The sequence below is a fragment of the Hippoglossus hippoglossus genome, chromosome 16 (genome assembly GCF_009819705.1).
Source record: "Hippoglossus hippoglossus isolate fHipHip1 chromosome 16, fHipHip1.pri, whole genome shotgun sequence".
NCBI classification, from domain to species: Eukaryota; Metazoa; Chordata; class Actinopteri; order Pleuronectiformes; family Pleuronectidae; genus Hippoglossus; species Hippoglossus hippoglossus.
This window is the reverse complement of record NC_047166.1, coordinates 10,057,771-10,085,440: the sequence shown is the minus strand read 5'-3', so window position 1 is coordinate 10,085,440 and position 27,670 is coordinate 10,057,771. Positions and strand designations below refer to the sequence as shown.

General features: G+C 41.0%; 2 protein-coding genes across 9 annotated transcripts; one reads left to right on the top strand and one right to left on the bottom strand.

Moving 5' to 3' along the window:
• The first annotated feature begins 250 nt into the window (after positions 1-250).
• On the top strand, positions 251-12,329 carry rbfox1l (RNA binding fox-1 homolog 1, like). Of its 7 annotated transcripts, none has more exons than XR_004616428.1 (12): positions 251-706; positions 6,148-6,384; positions 9,387-9,566; positions 9,685-9,738; positions 9,823-9,915; positions 10,010-10,079; positions 10,177-10,236; positions 10,324-10,465; positions 10,555-10,621; positions 10,712-10,868; positions 11,483-11,684; positions 11,793-11,859. XR_004616428.1 is itself a non-coding variant. In XM_034610269.1 (12 exons), the coding sequence occupies exons 1-12, from the start codon at positions 620-622 to the stop codon at positions 11,902-11,904; spliced, it is 1,338 nt and encodes a 445-aa protein (XP_034466160.1). In that variant the 5' UTR covers positions 251-619; the 3' UTR covers positions 11,905-12,329. The 7 variants fall into 7 exon arrangements, 4 of the variants coding, with proteins under 4 accessions (XP_034466160.1, XP_034466159.1, XP_034466161.1 ...); XM_034610269.1 differs by having other exon boundaries at positions 9,688-9,738; positions 11,603-11,684; positions 11,793-12,329; XR_004616429.1 differs by having other exon boundaries at positions 255-706; positions 10,555-10,594; positions 10,795-10,868.
• Positions 12,330-17,307: 4,978 nt separating this feature from the next.
• leng8 (leukocyte receptor cluster (LRC) member 8) lies at positions 17,308-27,351 on the bottom strand. Of its 2 annotated transcripts, XM_034610263.1 has the most exons (16): positions 27,008-27,351; positions 25,443-25,575; positions 24,842-24,894; positions 24,709-24,808; positions 24,418-24,495; positions 23,633-24,047; positions 21,813-21,984; positions 21,265-21,435; positions 20,764-21,012; positions 20,509-20,673; positions 19,843-20,128; positions 19,568-19,669; positions 19,385-19,453; positions 19,176-19,305; positions 18,863-19,070; positions 17,308-18,773 (listed from the first exon to the last, which is right to left on the bottom strand). In XM_034610263.1, the coding sequence occupies exons 1-16, from the start codon at positions 27,046-27,048 to the stop codon at positions 18,611-18,613; spliced, it is 2,535 nt and encodes an 844-aa protein (XP_034466154.1). In that variant the 5' UTR covers positions 27,049-27,351; the 3' UTR covers positions 17,308-18,610. The 2 variants fall into 2 exon arrangements, with proteins under 2 accessions (XP_034466154.1, XP_034466152.1); XM_034610261.1 differs by having other exon boundaries at positions 24,709-24,894.
• Between the last annotated feature and the right edge of the window lie 319 nt (positions 27,352-27,670).

Here is a 27,670-nt window from a genome sequence, read left to right as displayed (position 1 = left end):
TGTCAAAAATAAAATAAAAATAATAAAAGACTGTCAGCTGCTAGACTTAATGGAGAAGATTATATCTTTATGATACACGAGGAGTTTGAGTTCAGCAAACTTCTCTCGTCCACCGAGGCCTGAATGTTCTTACATGTGTAACAAGCTGTAAGAAAACATCTCATGACAAAGTGTTTGTGAGTGAGGGAGGTAAGGTGGTAAACTCAGAGAGAAGGACATGGGGGACTATTTATATAACTCTGAAATGGGACCCTGAGCATGTGTTTCTGTCTGTCAGGCTGCACGATCAACTGATGGACACACAGAAGCTCACTTGCTTTCTCTTTCATTGCCTTATATCCTGTTTTTTCCTGACAGGACACCGGTTGTTTTGTGGAATCCTCTCTGTATTTTCACCTTTGACTCACCTCCAAGGTTAAATAGAGTCTTAAACTTCTTCCCTCTCACCTTCTTGGATCTGCTCTTTTCTCCTGTTGGGATTTTTTCTTCTCCTTTTTTTCACTGCCTGGTTGCCTGCTCTCCTGTGTGAATATCAAGCCTTCCTCTCCCCCCTGCTCTCCTTCTCCTCTTCCTCCCATCTTCCACCGTTCCCTTTCCCCTTGTGCGTAGTTTTTGGGCTATGCTCTCCTCACCCACTATGATTCTCCAGCCGTATGGACTGCCTGTCTACCAACAGCCACCCACATGCTACCCCGGCATGGTTCAGGTAAAACACTCTCCTTCGTTTGCTGTGTAAACTCAAAAATCTCACTCAAATGTTTGTCTTCACAAGCCAGCTTTGTCAAAAGTCCTGCCTGTCAGGCACCCGGGAGCCTTGAAGCCTCTTTCTATGGTGCCTCAAGATTCAGGGATAGGAACTGAGAAACTAGAGATGCCATTACATGAATGGAATTCAAATAAAATCAATAGGTGAATGAGCAGCAACCAACAAGTATTTTCATTTATCCACTTAGTCGCCAGCACCAATTAATGAATCAGTTGGTTGCAAAAAGGTACAAAACTCCAAGCTGACATGTTAAAATTGAATGTTTATTTGACCAAGATAACAAATAATTTCTACTTTGAATGATTTTTTCATGGTAAATTAGAACTCAGTCTCAGTATAGCCAGTAATCTATCAATACAACATCCCAGTGAGGAGGAGGAATTCAAAATCAGAAAGAACAGAAAATGGCCTTGACTCAGTGAGTCACATCTTGAATGTACTTCAGATTAGTGATGTTTGCCTAATAGTGACATGACATCTCATTCACAGAGGAGATTAGAAGAAGTTAAAACCAAAGAGGCCTGATGGGAGATGGACAAAGTTCCCTGATTGTGAAATATCTCATTTAGTCAAAACTAATGATATGTGGAGGGTTATCTTTAGTTCACTTGTCGTAGTGATGCCAGCAGGCTATACAAGTGTGTGTGTGTGTGTGTGCGTGCGTGTGTGTGTGTGTGTGTGTGTGTGTGTGTCTAAGTGTCCCTGACATACCAGTAATGCCACCATGCGTCTGGTATTTCTCTACCTTGTCTCTATGCTTCACACCAGCTGTATTTTTAGCTGTCCTGATAATCACAGGAGGAGATTCTGACACCTATCTTGTTTTCTGCAGTTACTGTTTTTAAAACCAGTGTGAAACCTGCCTCGTGTGAACTCACCTGCACTATTGTCCCTTTAGATATTGTGTATTTACTAGCCTCGACATAATATTTACAACAGAATATTTAATTTTATAGGAGACTTGAGGTGTACAGAAAGGTATGTGTGACTGGGACCAAAATAAGAATAATTATTTCAATATAATAGATAGAATTTCTAAGCCAGGTTCCTGTTTAAAGAAGATCATGCTTTCATTAACCATCTTGTCCTCACTGGATCATATTTCAGTACAAACATATTTCAAGTATGGCTGAGGCCTTCACTGTATTTTACTGACCAACATGTTTATGATGACATCTTGATTAATTTAATGATTTTTTTTTTCATGATTAGGGAGATAATTCTCTAAAATATACTGGCACTATAAAATTAAGTTTACCAAGTTTGTGGTAGTTTGATTGAAGTGCACCATCCCTTTTGATTTTATAGTAGTATTCTGTCGGAGCGACCAATCATAAAACATGTCGGTCTTGTTTTCGTCTGTTTCCAAAGTGTTTCCTGTCTCTCTTCCTTGTCAAATATTTAAAAAAAAGTGTATAAATACACTTTATGCGGGAACCTGTGTAGGAGAAATCAGGGCCAAGATAACGGAAGAAAGTTTGAACCGTTAGTTTCCTGTTGCCAGCATGTGTAGCTTGGCCGCTACTAAAAAGCCACATCTGCAGTTTGTGTCGTCTGTGCGTAAATCCTGCGGCAGCTGTCCCAGCAGGCACCTGGCTCAGAGCTGTTGACCTCTGACCACAAGCTGACAGCTGAGCAGGGAGACGAGAGAAACAGGGAACAAATGGAAATCAAAAAAAGCCTGTAAGGAGGAGGAGAAGGGGACACGGTGTCTGTCCCTGCTCACACTGTCACGCTTCATCAGGCAGAGAGGCTGGAGGATACAACAGATTGTGTTATCTTCACTTATTTAACACTTTTTATCACCGTTTTCTTGAGATAAACAGGCCACAGGCAAAAGTTAGCGTTGGGAACATGATCCAGACTGATAGTTAATGCCGCTAGTAAATGAGTAAACTGAAACACCATGGAGTTTGAGTCCCAACCATAGGTCACAACATCTCCAGAATTCTGAAAACAATCAACACGATAGGTAAAAATCTATTTAAATTAATTTAAATTTCCAATTTGTCCTGCACCACGAGATGAACAGTACTGTGCTGTAAGTTCAGTCTCACCGAGCAGCAGGAGACAAGTTCCAGTCTGGTTTTTTTCTGTGTTAAACAAAACACAGCATCAGAATCAGCATTCAACATAAATTACACATCGACATACAGCAAGTGACGAGGACCACGACAACTGAACAAATTAATTTAAGAAATAAATAATAAATAATGGATGAAAATTTGTGTGTGGGATGGATGAGTATGTACATTGTATGATATACGTATCTACATATATAATCATATTATTAACAGCAGAACAGGATTTACAGTTATGTACAAAAATCAAGCAGTGTCCATATGATAACCATTAAAATCTTATCCACCACAGTCACATAGTTTCAGTGCATTTAACTCCCGCACCTGTTTCTTTCTTCAGTGGTTGTACACAGGCAAACAGCTCCTCAACTCACGAATGCTGAGCATTGCATCAGACCCCTGGTGTTTTATTACCCCTGAGATCCAACACTCAGAGACTTCAGTAATCTGTCCAGTCTGAGCTGTGAGACTCTCTGGTTGTCTGCATTGTTGCTGCAGCTACACACAACATTACTTCAGTGGATGTGGTTTGGAGAATCCATCTCGTTGTTTCTGCGGCCCTGCTTCTTCCAATTCCTCCCACATATGTTTACCAGGATCTGCATATATCTAATTTATCACACGTCTAAAGTGAGACAGCTCATTGAGAGATATATGAGATATATGAGACATTATGAGACGACAGAGGACAGAGATTTAATTATAACAGATCCTTTCTAAATCCCGATGCTGGCTGGCAAAGTTGTGGTATTTTGTTTGTAAGGCAACACGAGATGTAGAGATAGCGCTTCTCTAATCCTTCATGTGCGTGAACGTATTGATGATGCAGTGGAAAAATACCCAAGAACCAGATTAATTAATATATCTGCTAATATCAGGTCAAGGCTGATATAACTGTATCGGCTGGTGACAGAAAGTAATTGCCGTAAATATTCCTAAAGATAAATTGTTTGTCACTTTCGGTAATAATGAGGAGTAATGTTTTACTTAAATGAGTGTTATCATCAAAATGTCTATAAAAGTTAAGTTGAGAGGGTTTTTTTGTGTCGAGAAGTGAACATGATTTCAGTGTTTTGGGAATTTCAATTATTGTTTCTTTACAGGCTGAAGAAAGTTCTCTGTGCTTTTCTTTTATAAATAAGTTTGAGATAATGTCATGTAGAGCAAAGGCTGTTCTTTCATGGTCCCTGAAACGTTTACATTAGATTGAACTAACAACAGCTGCATCTTAAAAGGTTATTTCATGTTTCAGTGGGTTAAGCAGCAGCTGCAGTGTCCAGACAAATGTGTCACAGCAAAAATATTAGGTTCCACTAAACATTAAGGTACAAAATGATGAGTGAAAGTACCAGTAATTCCAAATTGTAAAGTCGTTACTCTGCTTACTATACTGTATCCCTCAGTAAGGGGTTATCTGTGTTGTTGTGCTTTACTTCCTCAGAGGACTGTTCATAATTCTTTGTTTGAGCATGAAGTCCCCAAACATGAAAATATTAGACCTTATTTTACAAGTTGATTCCTCCGTTTCTTTTCAAGGCAAATAAGCATATACACATAACATGAATGTTATTGAAATGTAGTTGGTGATTTAAAACATGTCTCTGTAAAGTAATAGAACCATTTTGGTTTTTATTCTCAGAGGAAACATATATACTGTCCTAAAACTGAAGGAAAATACAACTTTAGGGAAGAGCTGTGTGTGTAATCAGGGTTGAGAGTGTGTGTGTGTGTGTGCGTGTGCGTGTGCGTGTGTGTGTGTGTGTGTGTGTGTGTGTGTGTGTGTGTGTGTGTGTGTGTGTGTGTGTGTGTGTGTGTGTGTGTGTGTGTAGGTGTGTAAAGTGAAGGGAGGGTGGCTGGGTGTGGGCAGCAAGGTGATTGACAGTTACAGATGACCACAGCTGGCGTGGCCCCCTGCTCCCTTTTGCTCCTGCCATCATTTGATGTGATTGGTGGCTGAGCAGAAGTGCTGGTGCAGTGGGCGTGTGGTCAGCTGGCGTTACTATAACATGGGGCAGTTGTTGGACAATGCATCAGAGATTGAGGAATGCAGTAAAGGGGTAAGACAATGCTTTTAGTTCCTAACCTGCAAATTCACTTTTTGTATTGAGGCCGTACAGGATGATTGTTCATCTCTCTTTTCTTCTGTGGTTTGGGTCTGTTCTCACAGGTACTAATGTGTTTTCATTGTTTTTCTTTTGATTACTTAACAAAGTTTGAGTTTTGTTTGTTAAACCACGTTGTACTGAATGAAAGAATAACATGATGTTAGGAAAAAGAGGCTGCGCTGTCCAGATGTTTCTCTCTAAATCTATGATGGTTGTTAGAAAGGCTACAACATTACCTAGATTGATCTGGATATAGCTTTTTGATTATCTGGCTGATCATTTCATATGTAAAATGTCAGAAATAGTACAAAATTCCTTTAGTTTTGTTGTCTAAAACAAAAAAAGTCACTTTACAATGAAAAAGCAGCAAATCTTGAGGAGACAATTTATCAAAACTGCTTTTTGAATCGACAGATTGTTTTGGCTCTAGCTGCTGAGATTCTTTTCATTTTAGTATATCTCTGAAGACCCTCAGTCATCCAGGTCATGGTATCTTCAGAAGTTTGCATAGGCAACTGGACTTGCTTGTGTTCCTTCAAGACGTTTCACTTCTCAAACAAAAAGCATCTTCAGTTCTTAAGAAGTTTTCATTCTCTTCATTTTAGTATTTGTACCTTAGTATTTGTACTAGAAGTTACAAAGCATGTGGACATTTAAAGGTTGTGACTCTTAAGGAGGATTAAACATATGCTTCCATTAAGTTGGAATACTCTGAGTCTTTATAAAGTTGTCAAAAGGCCTGACGTGTCCAGATTTTCGGTTCCTAGTGCAAGTGATGCAGCAAAAATGTCCTGAATCCCAGACTTCCAAACGTCACAAATCAAGAAAATAAAAGTATGAAGTCTGAATTCAAGGATCCAAGAAAACCCTACTTAAATTTTTGTCTCAAATTTTAGAAACGGTCCTCCAGAGCCAAAGAAAACATGATTCAAGTATTTACACCAGTTGAGTTGTATTCCCTGTGACATGTAACCTGATGATTATGTGTAGAATCAGTGGTGTGACCCTTCAGTCATGCTACAGTATGTTTATTCATGATAAACCTTTCATTACATGATATTAACTATGATATTTACTCCTTTGTTCCGGCATTTTGTAAAAACAGAGAAATTCATCCAGCAAAAACTTCTGATGTTTAGTTTGTTTACACCTCAATTATCCTCACCCCACCCTCCCTCTTCTCTCTCCTCTCCAGGGAGGTGCCCCCCAGGAGGCCGGCCTGGGCAGCGGCGACCCCGCCCTATCTCAGGTCTACGCCCAGCCTCCCTCTTACCCCCCACCGGGTCAAGGTCTGCCAACATCTGCGGGCAGACTGCCACCTCTGGACTTCACCTCTGTACATGCCGGTACAGAGTATGCAGAGCATCACCAACTCAGAGTCTATCAGGGCCCTCAGCTCGAAGGCGTCGAGGCCCTGACGTCCGGATCCGCGGTAAGAGCAGTTTGTAAAGATGTTAATGAATACACATGATGACAAAACCTTCACGTCCAAACAAAACATGATCTTCCAGAAGCTAATGTGGCAACAAACCCTGCTGTGACAGGTAGTCCGTCCATATGTCCCATGAGAGGAACATGGCCAGATAGAGTTTCCCTCTATATTTAGAGAACCACCACTGATGTGTCCATGTATGGGAATGCAGCTCACACTCAGTGCAGTTAAGTGGGGGTGGGGGGCAGCTGAGAGGGGGTTTGTTGTTGAAAACGAATCCCCCCTCTTCCGTCTCCCCTGTGTCTTATTTAGCTACCATTAGAACAGATCAGCTTTCAAGATCCGAGCTGAGACAGTTTGACTCGATGCTGACGCTTCACAGTCAAGTAGAAGATGTAATGTTGTGGTTTTTCTTCCATTTAAAAAACAAAAGACTTCCCATAAAGGTTAAAAAAGGAGTTAACGTGAGAGGTTGTTACAGATAAAGTCAATAAATGTGATCGACTCGAGATGTTAACTAAAGTTTGATGTTTGTTCTCCACTCTGTTTTTGTCTCAAAGTGTATTTGCAATGAAAAAAAGAAAATTGTTGGACCAACTTAAAAAAAATACTTCAACTAGTATCACAGAAATGAATTAACTTGTATTGATTTGTTCAAACTGAAGCAACCAAGTCATATTACCACAATCAATAACTTTAATTTGGAAATAACCTAATTAATTTATGTGTTAACAAGTAATTTCTTTAAGTTGGTCCAACTTTTTCTACTTTGTGCTTATACTCTTCTACATTTAATTCCACTATCTTTATCTGACAGCGATAGTTACCAGTTAATTGTTACCTTTTGTGTTTTATGATTTTCCAAAATTTAATTATGCATTTTTATAGATTAACAACAACTTACATTAAAATGTAGCACCACATTGACCAACTACACTGTAAAAAGAGAATTTCCACACCAACCTAGTTAATTACTTCAATTGATAAAATTTAGCAATTGTGTTGATATAAATTAACTTTCATTCATTTTCGCGTTATTGTTTTAAGCTGGTTAACAATGATCTTTTTCCGTGTACAATGATAAGATGTAAACTTTCAAGTTTTTATTTTTTTAAATTTAATACTTTTTCAAGATGCTAATTGCTGGTAAATCCAGGAGTAGATTTTAAAAAGATTCTCGTGATATTGGCCGATTTTTTTTCGACTTCTACCAAAATAAGAACTCACTTTAGACACATGTTATTTTAGTGGACTACTTTTTTTTGCAGTTTAGGATATGACATGAACAATATGGCAGGTCGACTCTGCGTCCTGTCGCTGCAGCACATCTCTCTTCTTCCTCCTCTCATAAATGGTGTTTTGTGGCCCCATCTATATATTTTATTACTAGAGCCCCTGACATACTCGGCTCCGCGCTGATTTTCGGGGAAAAGTTGAGACATCGCCATGGAGGGAGGGGGTGAAAGGGGGAGGCTGACCAGATGAGCCCCTTCCCCCCAATGAGATATCGCTCAGGTCCAGAAACACAAATCTGCATCGTGACTTGACACCACTGCCCAACTCAACCCTCTCTCCCTGTCTGCCCCTCCCCTCCAGCCTGTGTCTGTGTGTGTGGGTGGATGTGACGTCTTCACTGTATTTCCCCACGGCCGCTCGCTGTAGTGTAACACAGCAGCGGCCTGTGTGTGTGTTTGTGTTTGTGAAACACTTCCCTCTGTGAGTGTGTGTCTGTGCCTTTTCTCTGTCAATCTCCACTTATTAATTATGCCCAGTGACAAATGACCTTTAACCTTTGGCAGAAAAGCAGCACCGTGATCCCCCTTTCCCCCCCCCTCCCAAACTGACCCTTGTGGAACGTTTAGTGTAGATCTCTCCCCCACTCCCCCATCACCTCTTCCTTTTCAAGCTTTCTGCGCACCTTCTTTGCCTTGTGTACTTTGGTTTCATTTTATCTTTTCACTGCTGCACCGAGGCCTCCCCACTCTTTATCTGCCTCTTGGTACTACAATGCTAATACTTGGGACTGCAACTCTTGTTTCCAATTCATTTGACTTTTTTTTAACTTTTTCCTGTCAACATTTTTTTTTCGTTGCTCCCTGTCTTTTCTTTCTCTCTTTGCTGAAGCTCACTGTACTTTCTTTTCTTTTCTTTTTGCCTTTTCTCGCAGACCTTTTCTTTCTCTTATTCTCGTCTGGACTCATTCACTTGTCTTAAAAAATGTTTAACTCTGTTTATGCAATGGTTGATGATGCTGGTTGACAAACACAAACCTGTACACACGCACACACTAGCATCGTGGTGCATTGTGGGATAGTGAATGTTTTGGTTTTGGCACATTAGTCCTTGATTTTCTTTCATTTTGCATGAGGCAGTTTTAATTTGTCTATTATTACCATAGTTTTATATGTATTTTACAGATTATTGCAACTGTTTAGATAAAATGAGATGATATAAAGTACTGTATTGTTTTTCAGAGGAACTTTAATGTTTAACCCTCTTTGCCTCAGCTGGAGTGAGCGTAGTTAATTGTTGGATATTTAATCTTTATTATATACTCAAAGGACAGGCATGTATTTAAGACGCCTCACTAAAAATGGAGCCCTTTTCACGCCTCCTCACATTTGCCTGAGAAGGATCACTGGTTGCTGAATGCTCTTTGGATTTTGGTTTGGATCACTTGACTTCCTGGACGTTATCTTTGCCTAATGCCATGTGATGCTTACGCGACTGAACTTTTACACACAGCAGAAACCCTCTGACAGATTTTGCTCAATAGAATTGAAATGATTATTCTCCCCTCTTTTCTTTTTTTGCTTTTCTACTGATGCCCTCTCCCCATTTTTCCTCACATCTGTCGCATTCTCCCCATTGTTTGTTTTCCATCTTTCTGTTCTTGTGCGTTCCTTCCCTCTCGTCCGTTCTTCTTTGGTCCACGTGCTGGCAACCCTTCCTTTTTTCCCTCTTCGTCCTCCTCCTTCTATTTCATACTTTCTCGCTGTCAGGAGGACGCTTTGGTACCCGTGACCTCTGACCCCCAGTCTCTGAGTGTGTCCGTGTCATCGGGAGGCGGGGCAGGAAGTGGAAGCGATGAGGAGGGGTCAGGTAAGGCCCAACCCAAACGCCTCCACGTCTCCAACATCCCGTTCCGCTTCAGAGACCCAGACCTCCGCCAGATGTTTGGGGTATGAAGTTCATCCGATACACTACAGATAATAAGAATACAAAGATTTATCATACGGATGCAATTATCATAAACACTAATTACTGTTATTCCAAAATCCATCCATCTGACACCTGCAGCAATTTGGCAAGATCCTTGATGTAGAAATCATCTTCAATGAGAGGGGGTCCAAGGTGAGTGTCACAGAAACAAACATGAGAAGAATTTATAATGAAGAGACATAAAGAAAATAACCATAAGATCGTACAAACCTGAAGGGCTTTGGATTCGTCACCTTCGAGAGCGCGGCTGAGGCCGACCAAGCTCGAGAAAAGCTCAACGGAACAATCGTGGAAGGGAGAAAGATTGAGGTCAGTGAGATTTCCCAACATTTGTAGGTTTTCCACATGATTATTCTGTAAAATCCCCCTTTTATTGCTGCTTTATTGTTATTGCTGTCCTCAGGTTAACAATGCCACTGCAAGAGTAGTGACCAAGAAGCCCCAGACGCCTCTGGTGAATGGGGAAATTTCACGTAAGATGCAACTTGTTAATAAACGCACATTTCTGGTTTGAGGGCTGAGGGATTCTGGGAAGTTTCAGCTTCTAACTATGTTTTTTCTTCTGTGCAGCTTCTGGATGGAAGATCAACCCTGTCATGGGAGCAATGTATGCACCTGAGCTCTATACAGGTGAATAAACATAGCACCTTTATCGCTTTATCAGATCCGTACAATTTACCATTTATAATTGAATGTTTTGTTCTTTGTTTTCTGCAGTTGCCAGTTTTCCGTACCCTGTAGCGGCTCCCACCTTGGCCTACCGGGGCTCTGCCCTGCGTGGTCGCGGTCGAGCCGTCTACAACACGATTCGCTCTGCAGCTGCAGCCACACCTACTGCTGCTGTCCCTGCCTACCCTGGGTAAGAGTCTGAGTCCTGTGGTGTCCGGTCAACGTTTAATTCATTCACTACAAATCACTGAAATATTGTTTTTACTCGTTTTGTTTCAGGGTTGTATACCAAGACGGACTGTATGGAGCAGAGGTCTATGTAAGTATCTGTGCTTTTCTTTTACCCCATCTATCCATCCATCCATTCAACCATCTATTCATCCATCCATCCATCCATCCATCCATCCATCCATCCATCCATCCATCCATCCATCCTTTCATCAATCCATCTATTCATCCATCCATCATATCACACTGTATGAAATCAGTAAATGTCCTGTATGTCTCTGTCTTTATTTGTTCCAGGGTGGATATCCAGCAGCGTATAGAATGGCTCAAGCAGCATCTGCTGCCACAGCGACCTACAGTGATGGGTAGGTAGATAAACATCATATCAGTCATCAATGTGTTCTTCACAACAACACTTGAAATGTTGAAAATAAAACAGTGATGTACCATTATATCTGTTAGATAGATGTTGAAACTCGGTATCTCCCGTAAATGGAGACATATCACAAGTGATTTGATGGGTTTCAAAAGCAATGTCACACATTGTGTGAATTCTCACTTTTTTCACTAAAACAAGTTGAGTTCCTATGTGAAGGTTCTTACTTCCATAAGACACAGTTCTGTGTTTTAAGCCTTTGCACTTCCCTCAAATAAGCAAGTTTTTCCACTTTCAACATTTGTCAAACACATCTTTACTAAATGTGACAACTTTTCAACATCTTTACAATGCGATTAGTGTTATGTGCTACATAGAAGAACAAAAATAGTTTTTTTTCAATTTTCAGTAAAGTAAATATGTTGCCAAGTTAATAGCTCCCATCAGAAATGACCTTTGTATTCTTTCGGTGTTTAAATGACATGTTAAGTCTCTTTTAATCTACAAGTTCACATTGTGGCTTTTATAATGTGCTGAATTTGACTTTTTTCAGGCAAAATCTTTTAATTATAATCTAATAATTTAGTATTTCTGAGTGCGGAGAAGGTTTTGACATGGCAGTGGACTGATGGGGGCTGTTTGTTAGTCAGAACTTCCTGTGGGACCATCCTGGCTGCAGCCTCCATCAGGACATGTGTGACATTTACATCTGTCTTTGTCCAGATATGGACGGGTGTACACCACAGCCGCAGACCCCTATCACCACTCAGTCGGACCAACGACGACATATGGAGTTGGAACAATGGTGAGTGGAGTCAAAACACACACACACACACACACACACACTGCAGCTGCTGTTTAAAGCTGTGTTGCTACATCTGCGCTGACACCTGCTGTACTGATCTGTCAACAGGCCAGTTTGTACAGAGGAGGATACAACCGCTTCACCCCATACTGAGTCCCCCCAGCAGAGGGGGGAGAGAGAGGCTGGTGTTTGTCTCTCTTGGGACTCTGGGATTGGCTGATCCGTGGACACAGGACAGTTTATGAGATCCTTATACTGAACGTGGAAGTGTTTTTTACCTCCTGCCTCCATCGCACTCACCTCTCCCCCGGGAGACTCAACTGCCGGAAGCTGTAAATACTGTAGGAACCCGTTGCTCTCCACAAGGAAAACTCAGCACATGGAAGGGGATGATATGTAATATTTATATAGATATAGATATATAAACAGATGCTTAAAGCCTTTAACGGATGATTGTTTTCTGAATTTAAAGAGTTAAACAGTAGAGAAGTAGGTAGCTGCTGAGAAAAATACTGTGAGAAAGACTTTGGGGATTCGTGTCTGGGGTTTGTCAAGTTTTCACGGGTCAAACTGTACAATGTTAAAGGACTAATTTTCAAATGACAAGTATTTACATGTGTGGTTGTGTGTGTGTGTGTGTGTGTGTGTGTGTGTGTGTGTGTGTGTGTGTGTGTGTGTGTGTGTGTGTGTGTGTCTGTGTGAGCATATGAGAGAGGGTCATGCATCAACACTGTACCCAGAGACAGCTGTGACACTGGTTTTACAAACACACAACTAATGTTTGTCTGGATGTAGTTGGAATTTCACCATTTTTGTTCTCTTTGCCTTTTTTCTCTAACAATCTACCTCTCGTACATTTTAAGCTTTTCAGACATCGACCCTGTTTCTTTTTCTCTGATCTTTAATCCTGCGGAGTTTTATTTTCCTCTCCATGAATTCTAACTAGTTTCTGTTTCCGTGGCTCACTGCCTGACGAGCCTGGGGCCTGTATCCAGAGCTTTGAGTTACTTTTTCCAGGTTCTTTTAAATATTTATCTTACTTGTGTTCACCCAGGGAAGTTTGATTTTGCTGAGTTGCTTTTATCCCGGTTTTATTCTCAACGTGAGCTGCAGTAAGAAGCTGTGTTTTGCTGTTGGCTTGACTTCACAGACTGAGGATTAGAATCCTTGGTTTCTAGAACTTTTCTGCTGAAAAGACAAGATAAAATCTCACAATGTAAGAATTTCATTATTCTCTTCTGTCCTTTGCCTTGTTTCTTTCCCTGTTTGCTTTATTTTCTCTCTCCTCCCTCGCTCAAATCTGCTGAACGACTTCTCGTGTTGATGGTTTCCTCTTGGTTTTGTCTTCGTGTTTGTTGCACTCGTTGCTGCTGAGCTTGACATTTACACCTTTGAATAAAACTGTTTTCTCTCTTTTCTTTTTCTCTGTCCTTTATTCTAGTCTATTGGTTTTCCATTCTGATCCTTTTTTTCCATTTCTTATCATTTGCTTTGCCTCTTTAGATTGATTTTTTTCTATGCACCTTTCACCAAGAGGCCTTGATTTCATTAATTTCGATTTTACTGAGGCTTTCACCTCATCAGAAAATTCTATTCTATTTATTGCTTCTGTTTTCTGTTTCCTACTTGTACTTTTCTTCCAGTTTCCATGCACTCTGCCTTGTTTCCTTCTTTTTCTCCTCAGTCTGTCCTCCTCTGTGTTCTCTCTCTACTCTGTGTGAACTCCTCCTGTCATTCTCTCGCTTTATTCTGCTCTGCAGTAGTTATACTTAGTCGCATAGATTTAAATCTCTATTCCTGCTATTGAACTTTTCTTTGAGCATCTTTCCTTTCAAACATTTGCTTCTTACTTTCTCTCTTTTTGCAAGATGCTTAGTTTCCTCTTCTCATTTTCTCTCTTCTGCTCCTGTATATAGATCTCGCTTTATTATTAGCTCCTAGTTTCTGTGCTTCTCTCCCTCTGCCCTCTCTGACTTTACACTGTATATATGATAAGACTGAGTTAGTTTTTCAGCTCTACTTTTTCCTAATTTTCTCTTTCCTGTCTTTTTTAAATATAGTTTCTATTCTTTTTACTCTTAGCTCTTTCTCTGTCTGGACAGTCAGGCTTTATTTCATTTAAAACTGACTCAACAACAAAAAATAATTGTATATAATTAAATTATGTATTTTGCAGCTTTAGTTTATTTGATTTTAATGGTTTATTGTCAAACACAAGAACCCGTGGTCTTCTACAGACAATGAAACCAGCATGCATCTTTTAAAGGTGATGTTATTTTAAGGGTTATGAAAAAGATCTAAATTTATGTCAAGTCAAATATAAACCTTTACAAAATGTTGAGCCACATAGAGGTTTTCATTACTGGTTCATCCCATTAAACGGTTATTTTCATTCTTTTCCACTATGAGTGCACTTTCTGCTAACAGCTTTGGACTTTTACTCTTTTTCTGCTGCTTTTCCAATCTTCTTTACTATTTTCTGCTCTTTCCAGTAGCTTAACCTTTCCCTCTAAATCTAACTGTTTAGAGCTCAATTCTTCTTTCAACTTATTGCTTGTAATTCTACATTTTCTCCATTCTTCTGTTTCTGCTCTACTTTCTATCATTTCAGTTTTCTTCTTATCTTATTTCAGCTTTTCTAAATGTATTCCTGTCTGACATTAAATATTTTTTCCCAACTACTCCATTCAATAACTTAAAAGGTTGAATTTTACCTTGAACAAAGCTGTCAAATTATAGTTTTATGCAGGAAGTGTTCATTGCAACGTTTAATAAGTTGATCTGTTTTTCTCATGTCACAGGTTCCTCACTCCACAATAAACTGTTGATGCAAAACTTGACGTCTCGCTTCTTGTCTCATTTTACAACTGCTCAGTTTCTTGTGCTTGGTTGCACATCTTGTATTTTAACCATTGTTTTGTAGTCACTTCCAATTGGTAAGTATGACAAAAAATATTTTATTATAGATATTAGTAATTAGATTTAATTTAGTTTCAGGTTGCCTTGTGAGAACTGGCTTGAGACACGAAAATTAGCCTATTTTGCCTGTTGGTTAATAAACACAGCCCCTGTCAACCAAAAAGACAACAAATACAGATACAATTACTCAAACCACATTATTTTGCCCTTTATTAGATTTTTTTCAAAAGATATTATGTACACAATATTTACAAAATGGCAGTTTGTCATATTAGATCTGTAGAGGCAAGGGGAAGTGAGGGACGGGTGGGTGGGTGTTTGCAGATAAACCTTCAGTTGTTAGTGAGCTGCAACAAACTATCCAAGCATTGCAGAAGCAATACAATACTTACTAGTGAGAGTGACTTTAGTTGCACCTGGCAAACAGTCACAAACAAACTCAACATTTAGGGAAAAGAGGAGGATGAGAATAGAACCAATAGTGTTTAGTTTTGGAAGAGGAGAGGGAGGAGGAAAGCATGCAGGGAGACGGAGTGAGAGAAAGTGAGAACAGAGACGAGATCAACTTAACTTAAATGAAGTTAAAAAAGGGAAATGGGAGAAAATGAACAGAGCTGAGGTGGAGAGAGACATGGGAGTTCTTCCAGAGTGACATATCAAGGAAGAGGTTACAGACTGATGGGAGATATACAGCAAAACAAGGGAGCAAAAAATACTGAAAACATGACTCAGGCATCGGAGGAGGGGGGGGAAAACATCCAAATTAAATGAGTGTATTGTTAGTTATCTGGGGTGAATTTTCTATTAAAAAGAACTAATAATAAAGTGAACTTCCTGGTCTGTTTCAACCTGAGACATCACAAGTACACACTTTAACCCTGTGTAAAAAGTGCACATTTACACAAGCCTAAGGAAACGAACAATCACAGTCAACACGCTCATCACATGTGAAGCTACTGAAAGGGGAATCTTAGCATGGAAGCACACACCAGCACTTTTCAAAATAGAAACTTTGCCTAAATGCCAGAGAAAGGTTTTTTAAAAAAATGTAGGAAAACGATTTGTTCTGTATGTGCAGACACATTCAAGAATATGAGGGAAAAACTCTCTGAAATAAACAACTGATTCACGTAAATCTGTTCAAGCTAACACAAGCCTAATGATTCCTGGCAATAAATTAATTAGGTGAAAGGAAAAAAAAACTAAATAGCGAAACATCAGACTGCAGAAAAAAAAAAAAATAAAATAGAAAAATAAACTACAAATGTGTCTGGACAAACAGAAAGGTACATTATGACTTCCATCAAAACAGAGTCTAAAACTAAACAGGCGTCTCATAGGTCAGACAAACATGTTGACATATCTGGACTAAGCAGAAAAATCACATCTGCAGCAGATCAACATTTTCATTACATTTCATTGCGCGAGGCTCCCATAAATCAGCTGTACAGCTTCAACTTGAGTGCGTCAAAACCAGACTTGGATTTTGCTCACAATTCTCTCTCTCTCTCTCTCCGGCTGGCATCTGGAGGAGGTTCGCCCACTTTTCTGTGCTCCTGCAATGCAGCAGTGCTGTGAGCTGGAGAACGAGACGTCTGGTGGTGTGTGAAAGAGGTTTGGGGAGTGAGGGGGGGGAACAGTAAAGACGACAGAGGTCAGGTAGATGAAGGGGAGGAAGAAAGAAAACATGTTGAGATCATTGTCATTGCACAACACTTTGACAAACATCCAGGTTTAAACAATCACGTTGCCAACTTGATGGAAAATCTATGCTACTTAACAAGAAGCAATACAAGTGGCCATGTGGGACTCTTTTGTCTGAAGGACAAGTTTAAAACGTCTTCTCATGAAAGGATCATAACATCTGGCCAAAATTTGGTTTAAGATATTTCACAGGAAAAAACTACCACTGACATTTGTCAACCACTGTACTGATGTTAAAGACACTGCACACAATCCAATTCAGACCCATCTGCATTTAACTTTACATATTCACATAGTTTTGAGAAACTCGGGGGAAAAAAAACCTTCACACTTACCCATGTGTGAAAAAAACAAACCCAATGCATTAACTGAAAGGAAATCATTATCATACAATATTTACATAAGACATTTTTTTACAGAAAGCCTGCATCCAACTTGTGCTCTGGTCAGTTCAACCAAAGACTTTTACCACGTCAATCTTTCTTCCATGGTTATTAATACTGTAAAAGACCACAACTCAATTAATGAGGAACTGTATCAATTTGTGTTTTCAATTTCAGGCGAGTATTAAACGAGAGAATATTGTATAAAGTATCAGGAAACGTCAGTGTGAAATGTTCAACTGGTTAAATTTCCTGACATTTATGAGCGGTCTAAGAATTTTCACTGAAATAACATACACCATTTCCTGATCAAAAATCTATCTGCGCTCCCTCACGTCACATACCTGAAGAAGAAAATGTGCCGAATCAGAGAGATGGAAGTCTGCTACGATTTCACTGCCACGTCAAGGAAACTGGTCTGTACCAGAAAAACTACAGATTTTAACTTCAAGAAATATTTCATATTGGGAAAAAGGCTGCACCTTCATCTCCCAGTTTAAAAAGAATGTGTTTTGATTTCAATTACTTGATCATGACATTGAAACAGTCTGGGATCTTCCTTCAATCTTTTCTTCAGTCTGACATTTTCTTGTGAAAGACGAGTGTTTTTTCTTTAGTCAGGAGAATAATTAATATTGCTGTTCCAAAAGATTTACACAAGACTAAAAAAAACAAAACACAGAAGAGATGTTGTCGTCATCCACCGCCTTCCAGAGAAGTCCCTTTTTTCTTACCAGCCATGCGAATACCAACAGCAGATGTAGCATACAAACCACTCGTCGTTATTCCTTTGAGAAGCAGCAGCACGTTTCCCCTCCAAGCGCCCTTAGCTGGTGAAGTTAAGGTGACGTCACAGATGCACTTTGCTGTGTTGACCAGGGCGTGCTGGATTCCAGGTGCTGACAGGAACTTCTACCTGAGGATGATGGAAACAGGTTTTCCTTTCTGCCTCAAGCTGCTTAGATCCTTGAGATGGCGTTTAGCTTCCAGGATGTGGAGGAGCGATGACACAACCTTGATGAAGAACACTGGCCTGTATCCTTTATCATACAGAGTCAATGCTCAACAGGTTGAGACTTCTTCCCAATGCTGGAATACCAATTCATAACTGACTAAGCGGTTTAAAAGTTCTGAACACAACCAGGTGACTTTAGACTTCAGTCCGTCGTTTTGAAATAGCATGTGTTGGGGAGAAGGAACGGGATGAACCGCCTGGTGCAGATCATACATGGAGGAAATGGGAAGCAGGGCAGGACATACAAACCACCACTTCTTCTTGCAGACAAACTGCATCTTCTCACCTGGTCGTCTCACAGTCTCTGAGGGGATAATGTGAAGTTGACTTGATTCAACGATCGGCTTGACTTCAATCAAGAGAGCGCCGGATAAGTGACTTGAAGAAGAGCTGTGCATTTCCCTTTTTGATTGACATGGCTTGAATCTTCAGGCCTTGGAGCTGTTGACTTGAGGAAGGAAAAGACATAACAGAACACTGTTAGCTTTGACACCTGATGGTCGTAAAGGAACCATGAAGGGCGGGGGGGGGGGTGCCACCCTGATCTTGTTCTTGGCCTCTAAGTGCTGAGACTACATGACTTTTCCAAATCTGAACTGTTGATTCAATTTTCTGGCATCACAACTATTGTGTTAAGTTGGGAATTAGGCTAACTGGCAATAGTTGAGTGTGCAAATATTCTCCCTCATGTTTGAAACTGTTCTTATCGGAGTGTCAGATAATTAACCCTGTATCCTGAAATCTCATTCTCTCAGCAGCGTGTTAGAATGTTTCCTTCTCAATGGGGCTGGTAAAGGTGTTAATCTGAATCTCATCTGAACTGACTAAGGTGCCTAAAGTGCAGTGCAGTGAATATGTAAGTATCCATGAGGGTCTCCCCACATTCTGCTACTCCCCCCACCCACTCAGGAGGCAGCCAAAGCTGTGGTGCTGGTTTTACAGTCTATCTTTAGGGGGTCATAGGGGGTGAAGGTGACACCTAGCCCAGTAAGAAAGGTCACACAGGAGTCTAAACAAGTGAAGCCCAGACTGGACTGCACATATTCGACTGGCAAGTCAGGCCTGAACCTGCAGACATAGAAACACAGAAAAACAAGGTCAGCGCACGTTATGAGGTGCTACAATGTGCGAATACATGAGTCTGCAGCAGGACTTACGTTTTGAATAAGGCCCGAAGAGCAACCATTCTTTCCCGCTCTACAAACTTGTCAATGAGATATGAAGCCATTCGTGGTGCTTCCAGGTAAAGCTTAAAGAAACGGCGAAAGTTTCCTAATGCCCAGGCAGCTCGGAGTGCAAGAGCATGAGCCACACACTTATCTGCCTGCAATGCCGGGGTCAAGTACACCAACTCAGTGGTCAGATCTGGAGGAAAATGAAAGGTCAGCGTTAAAATGTGGTGAAATAATGTATAAACGGGGACAACACGTGTGATGTGAAATAGTGACTCAAAAGACAATGTGGGCCTACCGCCAGAGTTTTTGGTGAAGATGTAATACAGCAACCTATATGCCGTAAACTCTCCTATGTTCTCGGAGGGATGGTCCTTGTACAAAGCCTTCAGCTGGGTCTGGCACTGATTGAACTCTTCATGGTCTCCCTAAAGACGAGAAATATTCAGAGTATGAAAATCCAGTTACTTTTAGCTATGCAGCTCTGCCAGAGGTCAAGAGACTCACCTTTTCGAGAGCAATACGTGCATGACACTCGTACACTTCCACTGTGAAGTCTGTTCTAACTCCCTGGACCTGGATAGTGATGATAAAGGGAAGAATAATAAAGTAAATACAAGAAAAACCCAGCCAGATAAAAGTTAACATTTAAAAAGGTCAAAGATTGAAAGACAAATGAAAGTAACCAACCGTGAGGTCTTGTCGTATGGACTTCATCTGCTCACAGGCGTAAGTGTAGTCCTGGTTGTTTTTCCAGTCGAGCTTCACAACCTGCAGAGATTTTTTCAGCACCTGAGTGGAAAATAAACGTTATATATCAAAGTCTGGATCTTTATGGTCCGTGATGTACAAGCTTAGAAATATCCACACATAGTAACGAGGTTTCGTCCCCTTACTCCTCCCCTTTTCTCTGAATAATATGAAGAAAAAAAACAGACTTCTATTTAGAAATAATGACAACTTACATGCACAGGGCGCACAGTGGCGGGGTCAGGGGCACAAGTGAGCCTCAGGTAGTGCTTTGTGATGTCCTGACATGTTCCCACAATGGGACAGTCCTCCCAGCTGAGGCCCTCCTGTGTACCATTAGGCAGGTCTACTGTATTGACAGAGAGAACCAGGGGCTCTAAACGGAGCTGCTTGTGGAAACGAGCGGCTCTGCTCTGTTTCTTGGCTTCCCTGTTGGGGTCATGGAAATCCAGACCGGCACTTCCTCCTTTCCTCTTCTTTCCACCGGTTTCTTCCATGTTTCTGGGAGAAGAGGTAAAAGGTTATTCACGGGGCTGTCCCCATGGCACAGAGTAGAAAAAACTAAATAAACATTTTATCATCATATCATAAGAACCAGACACCTCATATCATAAGAACCAGACACCTCACATTTGAGGAACACATTTGTCTTTTTGATGTTAAGTCTCATGTGTACTGTCCATTTTTGTTTCCAGGCTAGATATTATGCATTAATGTGCAGAGATGATCCTGTTTGTGTTAATTTTATTTTTTATTGTGTTGTTTTGTTAGAAAATATTTTTTTCCTCCAGTATAGCCTTCTTCAAAAAAGATCAATGAAAGCTAGGTGTTTAATAAGATGGTTCAACATGATTTATATATGAACATATCTAGAAATTTACCGTCTTCCTCTATTGGCTTTTCCTCCTCTTCCTCTTCCTCTCTCTCCACCCCCTCGGCCTCTATCCCTGTCATTACCACGACCACGGGCTCCTTTCTGACCTCGTCTTGAAAGTTGAGGACGAAGGTCACTGGAGATGCTGCTGTCTGACTGTGAGCCAGAATCACTGAAAGCACAGAGAAACAAAACATTTAGAAAATAACTACGCTTGGTGTCTCCAGTTATCAAGAAAAAAAGTTGAGAAGCAGTGTGTTACCTTCTCCTGTGCCTTTGGTTGCCGCGGTCCCTGTGTCGGCCATGAGAGGGGGATGGAGAGCGGGAGGAGGAACGGGAGGAACTAGAGGATGGACTCCTTTGAGAAAATATATTCCTGTAGTGGCCCAGCCTGTGTCCTCCGGCCCTGCCTCTCAAAGACGCAGCCACTGTACTTCCACCACGGCCATTTGTGCCATCTGAGGACCTCAGAGATGAGACAGCTTCCCAACGAGACTGCTTGGCCCTTAGTCTAAAACACAAACAAAGATCTACATTTGAATGCGTATTCAACCTGCAGGCAACATAATCAACAAGTCACAGAACTCCAAAAATGATCAGAGCATTCAATCAAATTGAAGTTGGTTAAAGTTTGAACAAGAATTCACCTCAGTACTAAACTAACCAGATCAAAGTATTGCAAATTAATATTTGTGGCTGTACTATGAATTGCGAGACAATTAACATACACAAAAAAAAAGCACTCAACCACAACAAAACTCACTCTGGCAGTGGCTCACGATTCCAGTCAATGGTGTAAGCAGAGCCGTCCTTTAATCGGTCCTGCAGGACTTCCTTCAGCACTTTCTCTGTGCGATCTTTGTCTTCCTCTGTCTCACACGCTGTAAAACAGCGCTGCACATATTCCTTCATGGCTTGGGGCCAGTCCTGGGGCCTGGAGTAAGGAATTTAAAGTAAACATATTATATATATATATTATAACAATCAAAAAAGACCAAGTCAAAACCTAGCTTATGGCTGGACATGGAAACAGTTTGAAAGTTAACTCGTTCATTTAATTGCATTATATTTCAATTCAACTTATTGTTAGCTGTGTTCAGCCCTATATCTGTTGCACATCAGTTCACTTAAATATTGCACAGACTTTGAACCAGGAAGCTGGCAGGGTAAAGTCTGTTTATTGTCCAGTTCAACTGATTTGGTTATTTGCATTCTCACGCACTCCATATGGTAGTACCATAACTGTTTCGGTTAAGAGTGCCTGTCTGAAAGTAGCTTTTTTTGTCTGCCCCACAAGTTCTCAGTTCTCACCGTGTCTGAGCACCTCCAGATGCAGCGTTGGCAGAACCTGGGGAGGACGGAGCTGGATTTAATCCTGAGGGCTGCTCGCCTGGAGGGAAAGCCTGATTGGACGTTGGAGAACACTGTACCTGATAGGGCCTCTTGGGAATATTGAACTTCACACTACCTGCCCCAGGTGCCTCTGAGAAAACAAATGTAAAATAAAAATATGAAAAAATAAATACTATCATAGTATTTTGTATAACATAAACTGACATTTGGATGAAATCCCACTAAATAATCATTTCTGCCTTCCATCTGAAATCTTCCTCTCAAACCGGCACTGACAATACTGATTTAATACACCTTTTAAATATATCTGAAACAAGCTAATAATTACTGCCCTCAGATGACAATTGTGGATACATAATAGAAACTAGGGCTACGTTGTAGCACTAACAGACCCGAGCACACGCATTTTGAAGCCTGTTGCGGTTAGTGGAGAGAGCGATCAATGACCAAGCGCACGTCTCCGCGTTGCAAGCTTTTTGCGCACTGCGGCAAGGATAAACGCTTCACTTCCTGCGTCCGTCACGCGATGTTGATCCTTGCCTGCTAATTGCTCATTACAGTCCACGCTATCAATTGCACATCACACTGTGAAAATTTTATGTAAATCGAATGATAGTTGTAAAACAAAGCTTAATTCCTGTTGCCAGTAAGTGGCGCCATCACTATTATTAGGTACAGACTAATAGATCTGTTCAAGTAGGGGCTCTGATGTAGCGTGAGCAATTTTGTGTCAATTGGACAATGTTACAACAACTTAATTATCACACTGATCAGTAGGTGGCGCTATGACCCTGCACTAATATTAATATATGGAGCTGTTCAGGTCAGGATTGATTATAGGTCAGCATGTGGGGGCTGGTTGGATAATGCAGAGTGGATTCACAAAGTACTTCCTGTTTCATGGCGAATCAGTAGGCGGCGCTATGACACTGAGGAAATATTGACACATAGAGATGTTCAGGCTTGGACTCTGATCATGAGACAGAAGTTTGGCAGTGATAGGACAATGCACAGTTGAGTTATGACAACATCGTCTCCTTTGGCGAAGGATGATCCTTCGCCGCACCGCAATGTTGACAGTTTGAGGAAATGTCACAATTCTGACCATGATCCAATGACTTGACTGAGCTCTTTTGAGCTGTATATTGTAAAGCAGCCAAGAGCAGTTCATCAAAGTATAAAACATGTCACTTCCTGTAGCCAGCAGGTGGCGCTGTGATTTTAAGTCATGATTTCTGTGTAGATGTCATCAGGCCGGGACTCTTGTCTTACATGTCTAGTTTGGACTCGATTGGAACAAATATGTCAGAGATACAGAACCTCATGTTTTGATGGCGTGTAATCAAACTTTGATGCCACGCCACATTCACACTGTGTGATGAAATCAAATATACCGAGTTAGTTTATATCTCCATCTTGTTGAGATGACATTCCAAGAAGTTGAAGTTGATCTGATGAAAGCCCTACGACAAGATCGTCAAAGTAAAAATGTGGAAAATGGCCACTAAAGTCAAAATGGTGGGCTTCCTGTTTGATCTAGCATATCTATCCAAGATACTTATTTGTTTGTTATGAAAAAACCTAGCGGCTGCGTTCCAGGTGGCGCTGTTGAGCCATTTTGCCACGCCCATTTCAAATTACTCCAGAATACACAAATTTTCATTTCAATAGGGCCTCCCGCCATCGGTGCTCGGGCCCTAATTAAGCGTGAACCGCATTAGAGAAATAAAACTCAAACAAAACGTGCGAAAACAAGTAAACAAAAGAGTAAATCTTACGTTTCATGCGATGCCACAGTTGTTGTCCTTGTGTTTGGTTTTTGTTGGCCTCTCCTCTGCCCAATCCTGGTACATACTGGCCTGGCTGCTGAGAGTTACTCTGAGAGGACTGATAGGTGCTCTGGGGCTGGAAGCCCTGGCCATAGTTAGGCCGTCCCTGGGAATGATTATAGTGTTGGATTTGGTTGGGGTCACCAGGTGGGTATGGCATGGAGTTATTGGCACTGTAAGCATTTTGTGATGGAGGGGGGGGATACTGGGAGTTGGGAGAGGAAGGAATGGGTGGGGTTGGAGGGGGAGGGGGTTTCTCTGAGGTGGTTGGGCTCTGGGGGGGTTGGGGAGTAGCAGGGGGAGGGGGTTGTGGTTGAGAGGGGTAGCTGGGGGACTGGTCTTCCATTCCAGGCACTGGAGGAGGCTATAATAAAAAAAGGAAAAAGAAAAGGAACAACAAAGCCTTTAAAATAAGTTACAGAGACCCAGGAGGGATAAAGTCACTTTGATTTACACCAAACAAACAATTTCAACAAATTTCATATTACAAAATTATCACATCTGAAGCCGTTACACAGGTTCACTGAGCATAGTCATCCACTCAATCTCTCATAGTTTAACTATGCAACCATGACATTTTATGTCTGATTTTATGTTCTACTGGTGAGCCGAAGGCAATTTTTCACCCTTCATTCATTCAGGTCCATGATCAGACATAGGATGTCATTATTGTGTCCACAAATTAATACAAATTTGAAATATTTTGATTCATTAAGAAAATTATTGCAACGTACCTGGCCATTGGCTAGAGGAGTTCCTGGGTAAGGCCCTGGGGGTACACCATACTGATTTGGTGGATATGCAGCTCCATACTGGAAATTCAGGGGGGAAAAAAGCCAGTGTCATTTTTGTCACATTCATTTTGTAACTGTTAAACCACATCCCACTCCCGCAGCTTTTGATATCACACAGACATACAAGCCTTGTGTAGCCAAGAGTTTTGAGTTCAGTACAGGCCCTGGAGATTGTATTAAAAGTCATTGAGATAACATTTTGATAAGAACAAAACTCCTTCCTTTACTTACTGGACCCATGGGGTAGTAATAGTTATAGGGGTATGTGTATCCAGGGTAGTGCTGCTGTGATTGTTGGTACCACGGATAGTATTGCTGCTGCTGCTGCTGCTGCTGCGGGTGCTGCTGCTGCTGCTGCGGCGGCGGTGGCAGCGCCATGGGAACCGAGTCAGTCACTGCTGGCTGGAACTGACCGGCCTGAAATAACACACGTGCACAAATAGCCTTGGTCAGACGACTCAGAGGAAATGACAATTCCGGAAGAACGTAAAAAAACACAATTATGAATCAAATTACCAAAGCATTTGTGAACATGTTAGATAAATCATGTTTATAGTAATTTCCCAAACTTTACACACCTATAAACAAACACCCTTTAGCCATTTGGCTTATTAAATCTGTATAACAACACATTTTGTTATACAGAATAGTGGTTGGTGAAAGAGTACAGCATAGATATAAGAAAAAAGAAAACAATCCATGGGCAGCTACTGTTGATGTAACTGTGTGTTAAGCTGCACTCTTGATGTTGACAGCATGTAAATGTGCTTGTTCACACACAAATGAGGTTTAATGTAGTCAGGAAGCATACATGCATTCACTGTAAATAAACTGGTCACCTTCAAACAGGGTTGATCAGATTTCCCCATTCGTATTTTCACACATTATGTTGTAATCAGATCACCTAAATGGGATTTCAATGTAAGGTGTAACTAAAATAGAAACGCAAAGAGATTAAAACACACCTCTGCTGTGGTCCGGTTGGCTTGTGTTGTCTTTGCAGTGCTCTGACTCTTGGTAATAGATGCTAGTGCTTGTCTTGCTTTCTCCCACTCTGGGTTTTCGTGAACCTGGCCATCATCAGGACCAGCATAAGACCTGTCACCCACACAACAACAATTGAAGGTGTTTTAGAATCTAAACCAACAGCACAAATCCATCAAATTGTATTTGTACAGCTGCTTGCCCCATCATACACTCTGGTCATAAGGAGGGCAAATAAGGTGACTAAAACCATCAAGCAGTGGACCAGGGACACAATTTCAACATTACACCCTCTTAGCCCCCTCCAACAACCCTATTGAGCAAGTGGACACTGTTTGATCATACATGTCACAATCTTCCCCAACAATCCCTGGATTAGGACTCAAGGAAATCATCACCAGGTAGAAAAGAGTCTTCTTTACTGGCTCCGAAATGGAAAAAAAAATGAGTTTAACAAAGAGGTAAACGGTGCCATCAATTCTGCCAAGCGAAAGCACCATCTTTGACTGCCAACTGCATTGTCTTCCAACACAGAGGAGATTCTCAGAAGATGTCAGCATATATATATTATATCATAATATCTATGAGCAGCAGACATGGAGTAGCAAATAGGATTCTTCTCGACCCAGGACATGCTCTCTTTTCAGCGTTTGAATGGCTCCCCTCAGGACACAGGGTTCGCTGACCTGGCTGCAGGACCCAGAAAAGGGCCACCTTTTTCTCCAGGGCTGTTCATGTGTGTGTGTGTGTGTATATATATATATTCATATGCTAAAATAGTTATTCATCTGCTGCTACCGATCCTATAAATATATTCTTCATCATCAGTATTCACCTTCACTGTTCATTATTTGTAAATACATGCATCTGCTGCACATATATTTAGTCATACGTGTCTGTATTATTCATCTGCTGCTACCTGGACCTGTAGATATATTCTCATTCACTTTAACTGTACATAATCCATGTGTGTATTACTTACCTCAAACCACTCCGATCACTTTAATCATTCAGTGTTTATCTACGTTCTTACGATCAGTTTTCACAGCTGTTATCATGTTCACTGTCCTTTTACATTCATATACACTACTATCGTTTTAGTATTCTGCACTGATTGTTAACTGTCCGTGGACCGTTGACATGCTGCATGTGCCTTAGAATTGCCCTCTGGGAACAAATAAAGTTGTTATGAATTTAAACGGGTGTAACTTCCGATGTTTTAAGGATTGAGATCAGAGCACCGACCCTTATTATAGACTATATAACTACATTACAGACACGTTAACACTAAACTTGACGGTGGTTGCCACCCGCCAATAAACTAAACGAAGAATAGAGAAGTTAGCTTCCTGTGAGTTAGCCCTACGGCCTGTGTGTAGCTAGGTATGCTAACACTTTTACACACCCTGAGCTCAGCTAATTACCATCTATTCAAGATTACATGAGGTATCACCTTCTACCACACCGTGTGTTGACTGTCATACAAGTCCAGAGTATGTCGTTATCTACCCTACGACTTGCTACGAGGCTAGAGAAAGCGACCTACCAGTTACTCGCTGGTGTTGATTGTGTCTTGTTGGCCGCCATTTCGCCACAGATTCAGCGTTACGAAGCTAACGCTAGCACTGTGCGGGCTAGCGACCGAGCTAACGACGCTAGCTCCTCTGCTACGGTTGATGGTAAACAAGATGAAGTCCGACACGACTGTCAACCGTCCGGTGACAATCAACTCAGCCAGACAACCGCGAACAACGCCACCTACAAACCAAACTCTTATAGACTTTAAATGCAGAATAAAATAAGAAATATCAGTTAACATTAACACTTGTGCTTCGCTGGATCCTCGTCTCCGTCTGAGCAGGTTGTGCGGGACACAAAATGGCTGATATAGCCCAGAGTACGTCATAAAATTGCATACTGTCTTTGTATCAGAGGCAGAACACCAGCCCGCCTCCGGAATTCTCCACCAATCAAAATCGCAGTCTTAGGTTCGCTCAGATTTCTATTCGGCTACAAGCCTGTCAATCATTTCTGCGACCTTTCCTACTTTATTCTCGCATCACAGTTAAAATGAAAATAGAGTTTACTTTACTCCAAAGACCAATAATGTCTATATACAAATAGGTGTGTAAAGCATAAAGCCTATATAGCATCAAGTTTGATTTATTTTTAGTTTATTATTATTGTTATTATTATGTCATAACCCTTT

Excerpts from the sequence above, each read along its gene's own strand:
- rbfox1l (XM_034610268.1), top strand. The coding sequence starts at position 620 with ATGCTCTCCTCACCCACTATGATTCTCCAGCCGTATGGACTGCCTGTC. Across the intron at positions 10,080-10,176 it reads GGTGAATGGGGAAATTTCAC|CTTCTGGATGGAAGATCAAC; the intron begins GTAAGATGCAAC and ends TCTTCTGTGCAG. Across the intron at positions 11,685-11,792 it reads CATATGGAGTTGGAACAATG|GCCAGTTTGTACAGAGGAGG; the intron begins GTGAGTGGAGTC and ends ATCTGTCAACAG.
- leng8 (XM_034610261.1), bottom strand. The coding sequence starts at position 27,048 with ATGGCGGCCAACAAGACACAATCAACACCAGCGAGTAACTG. Across the intron at positions 24,895-25,442 it reads CCAACCGGACCACAGCAGAG|GCCGGTCAGTTCCAGCCAGC; the intron begins GTGTGTTTTAAT and ends GTGTTATTTCAG. Across the intron at positions 19,306-19,384 it reads CACGTATTGCTCTCGAAAAG|GGAGACCATGAAGAGTTCAA; the intron begins GTGAGTCTCTTG and ends TCTCGTCTTTAG.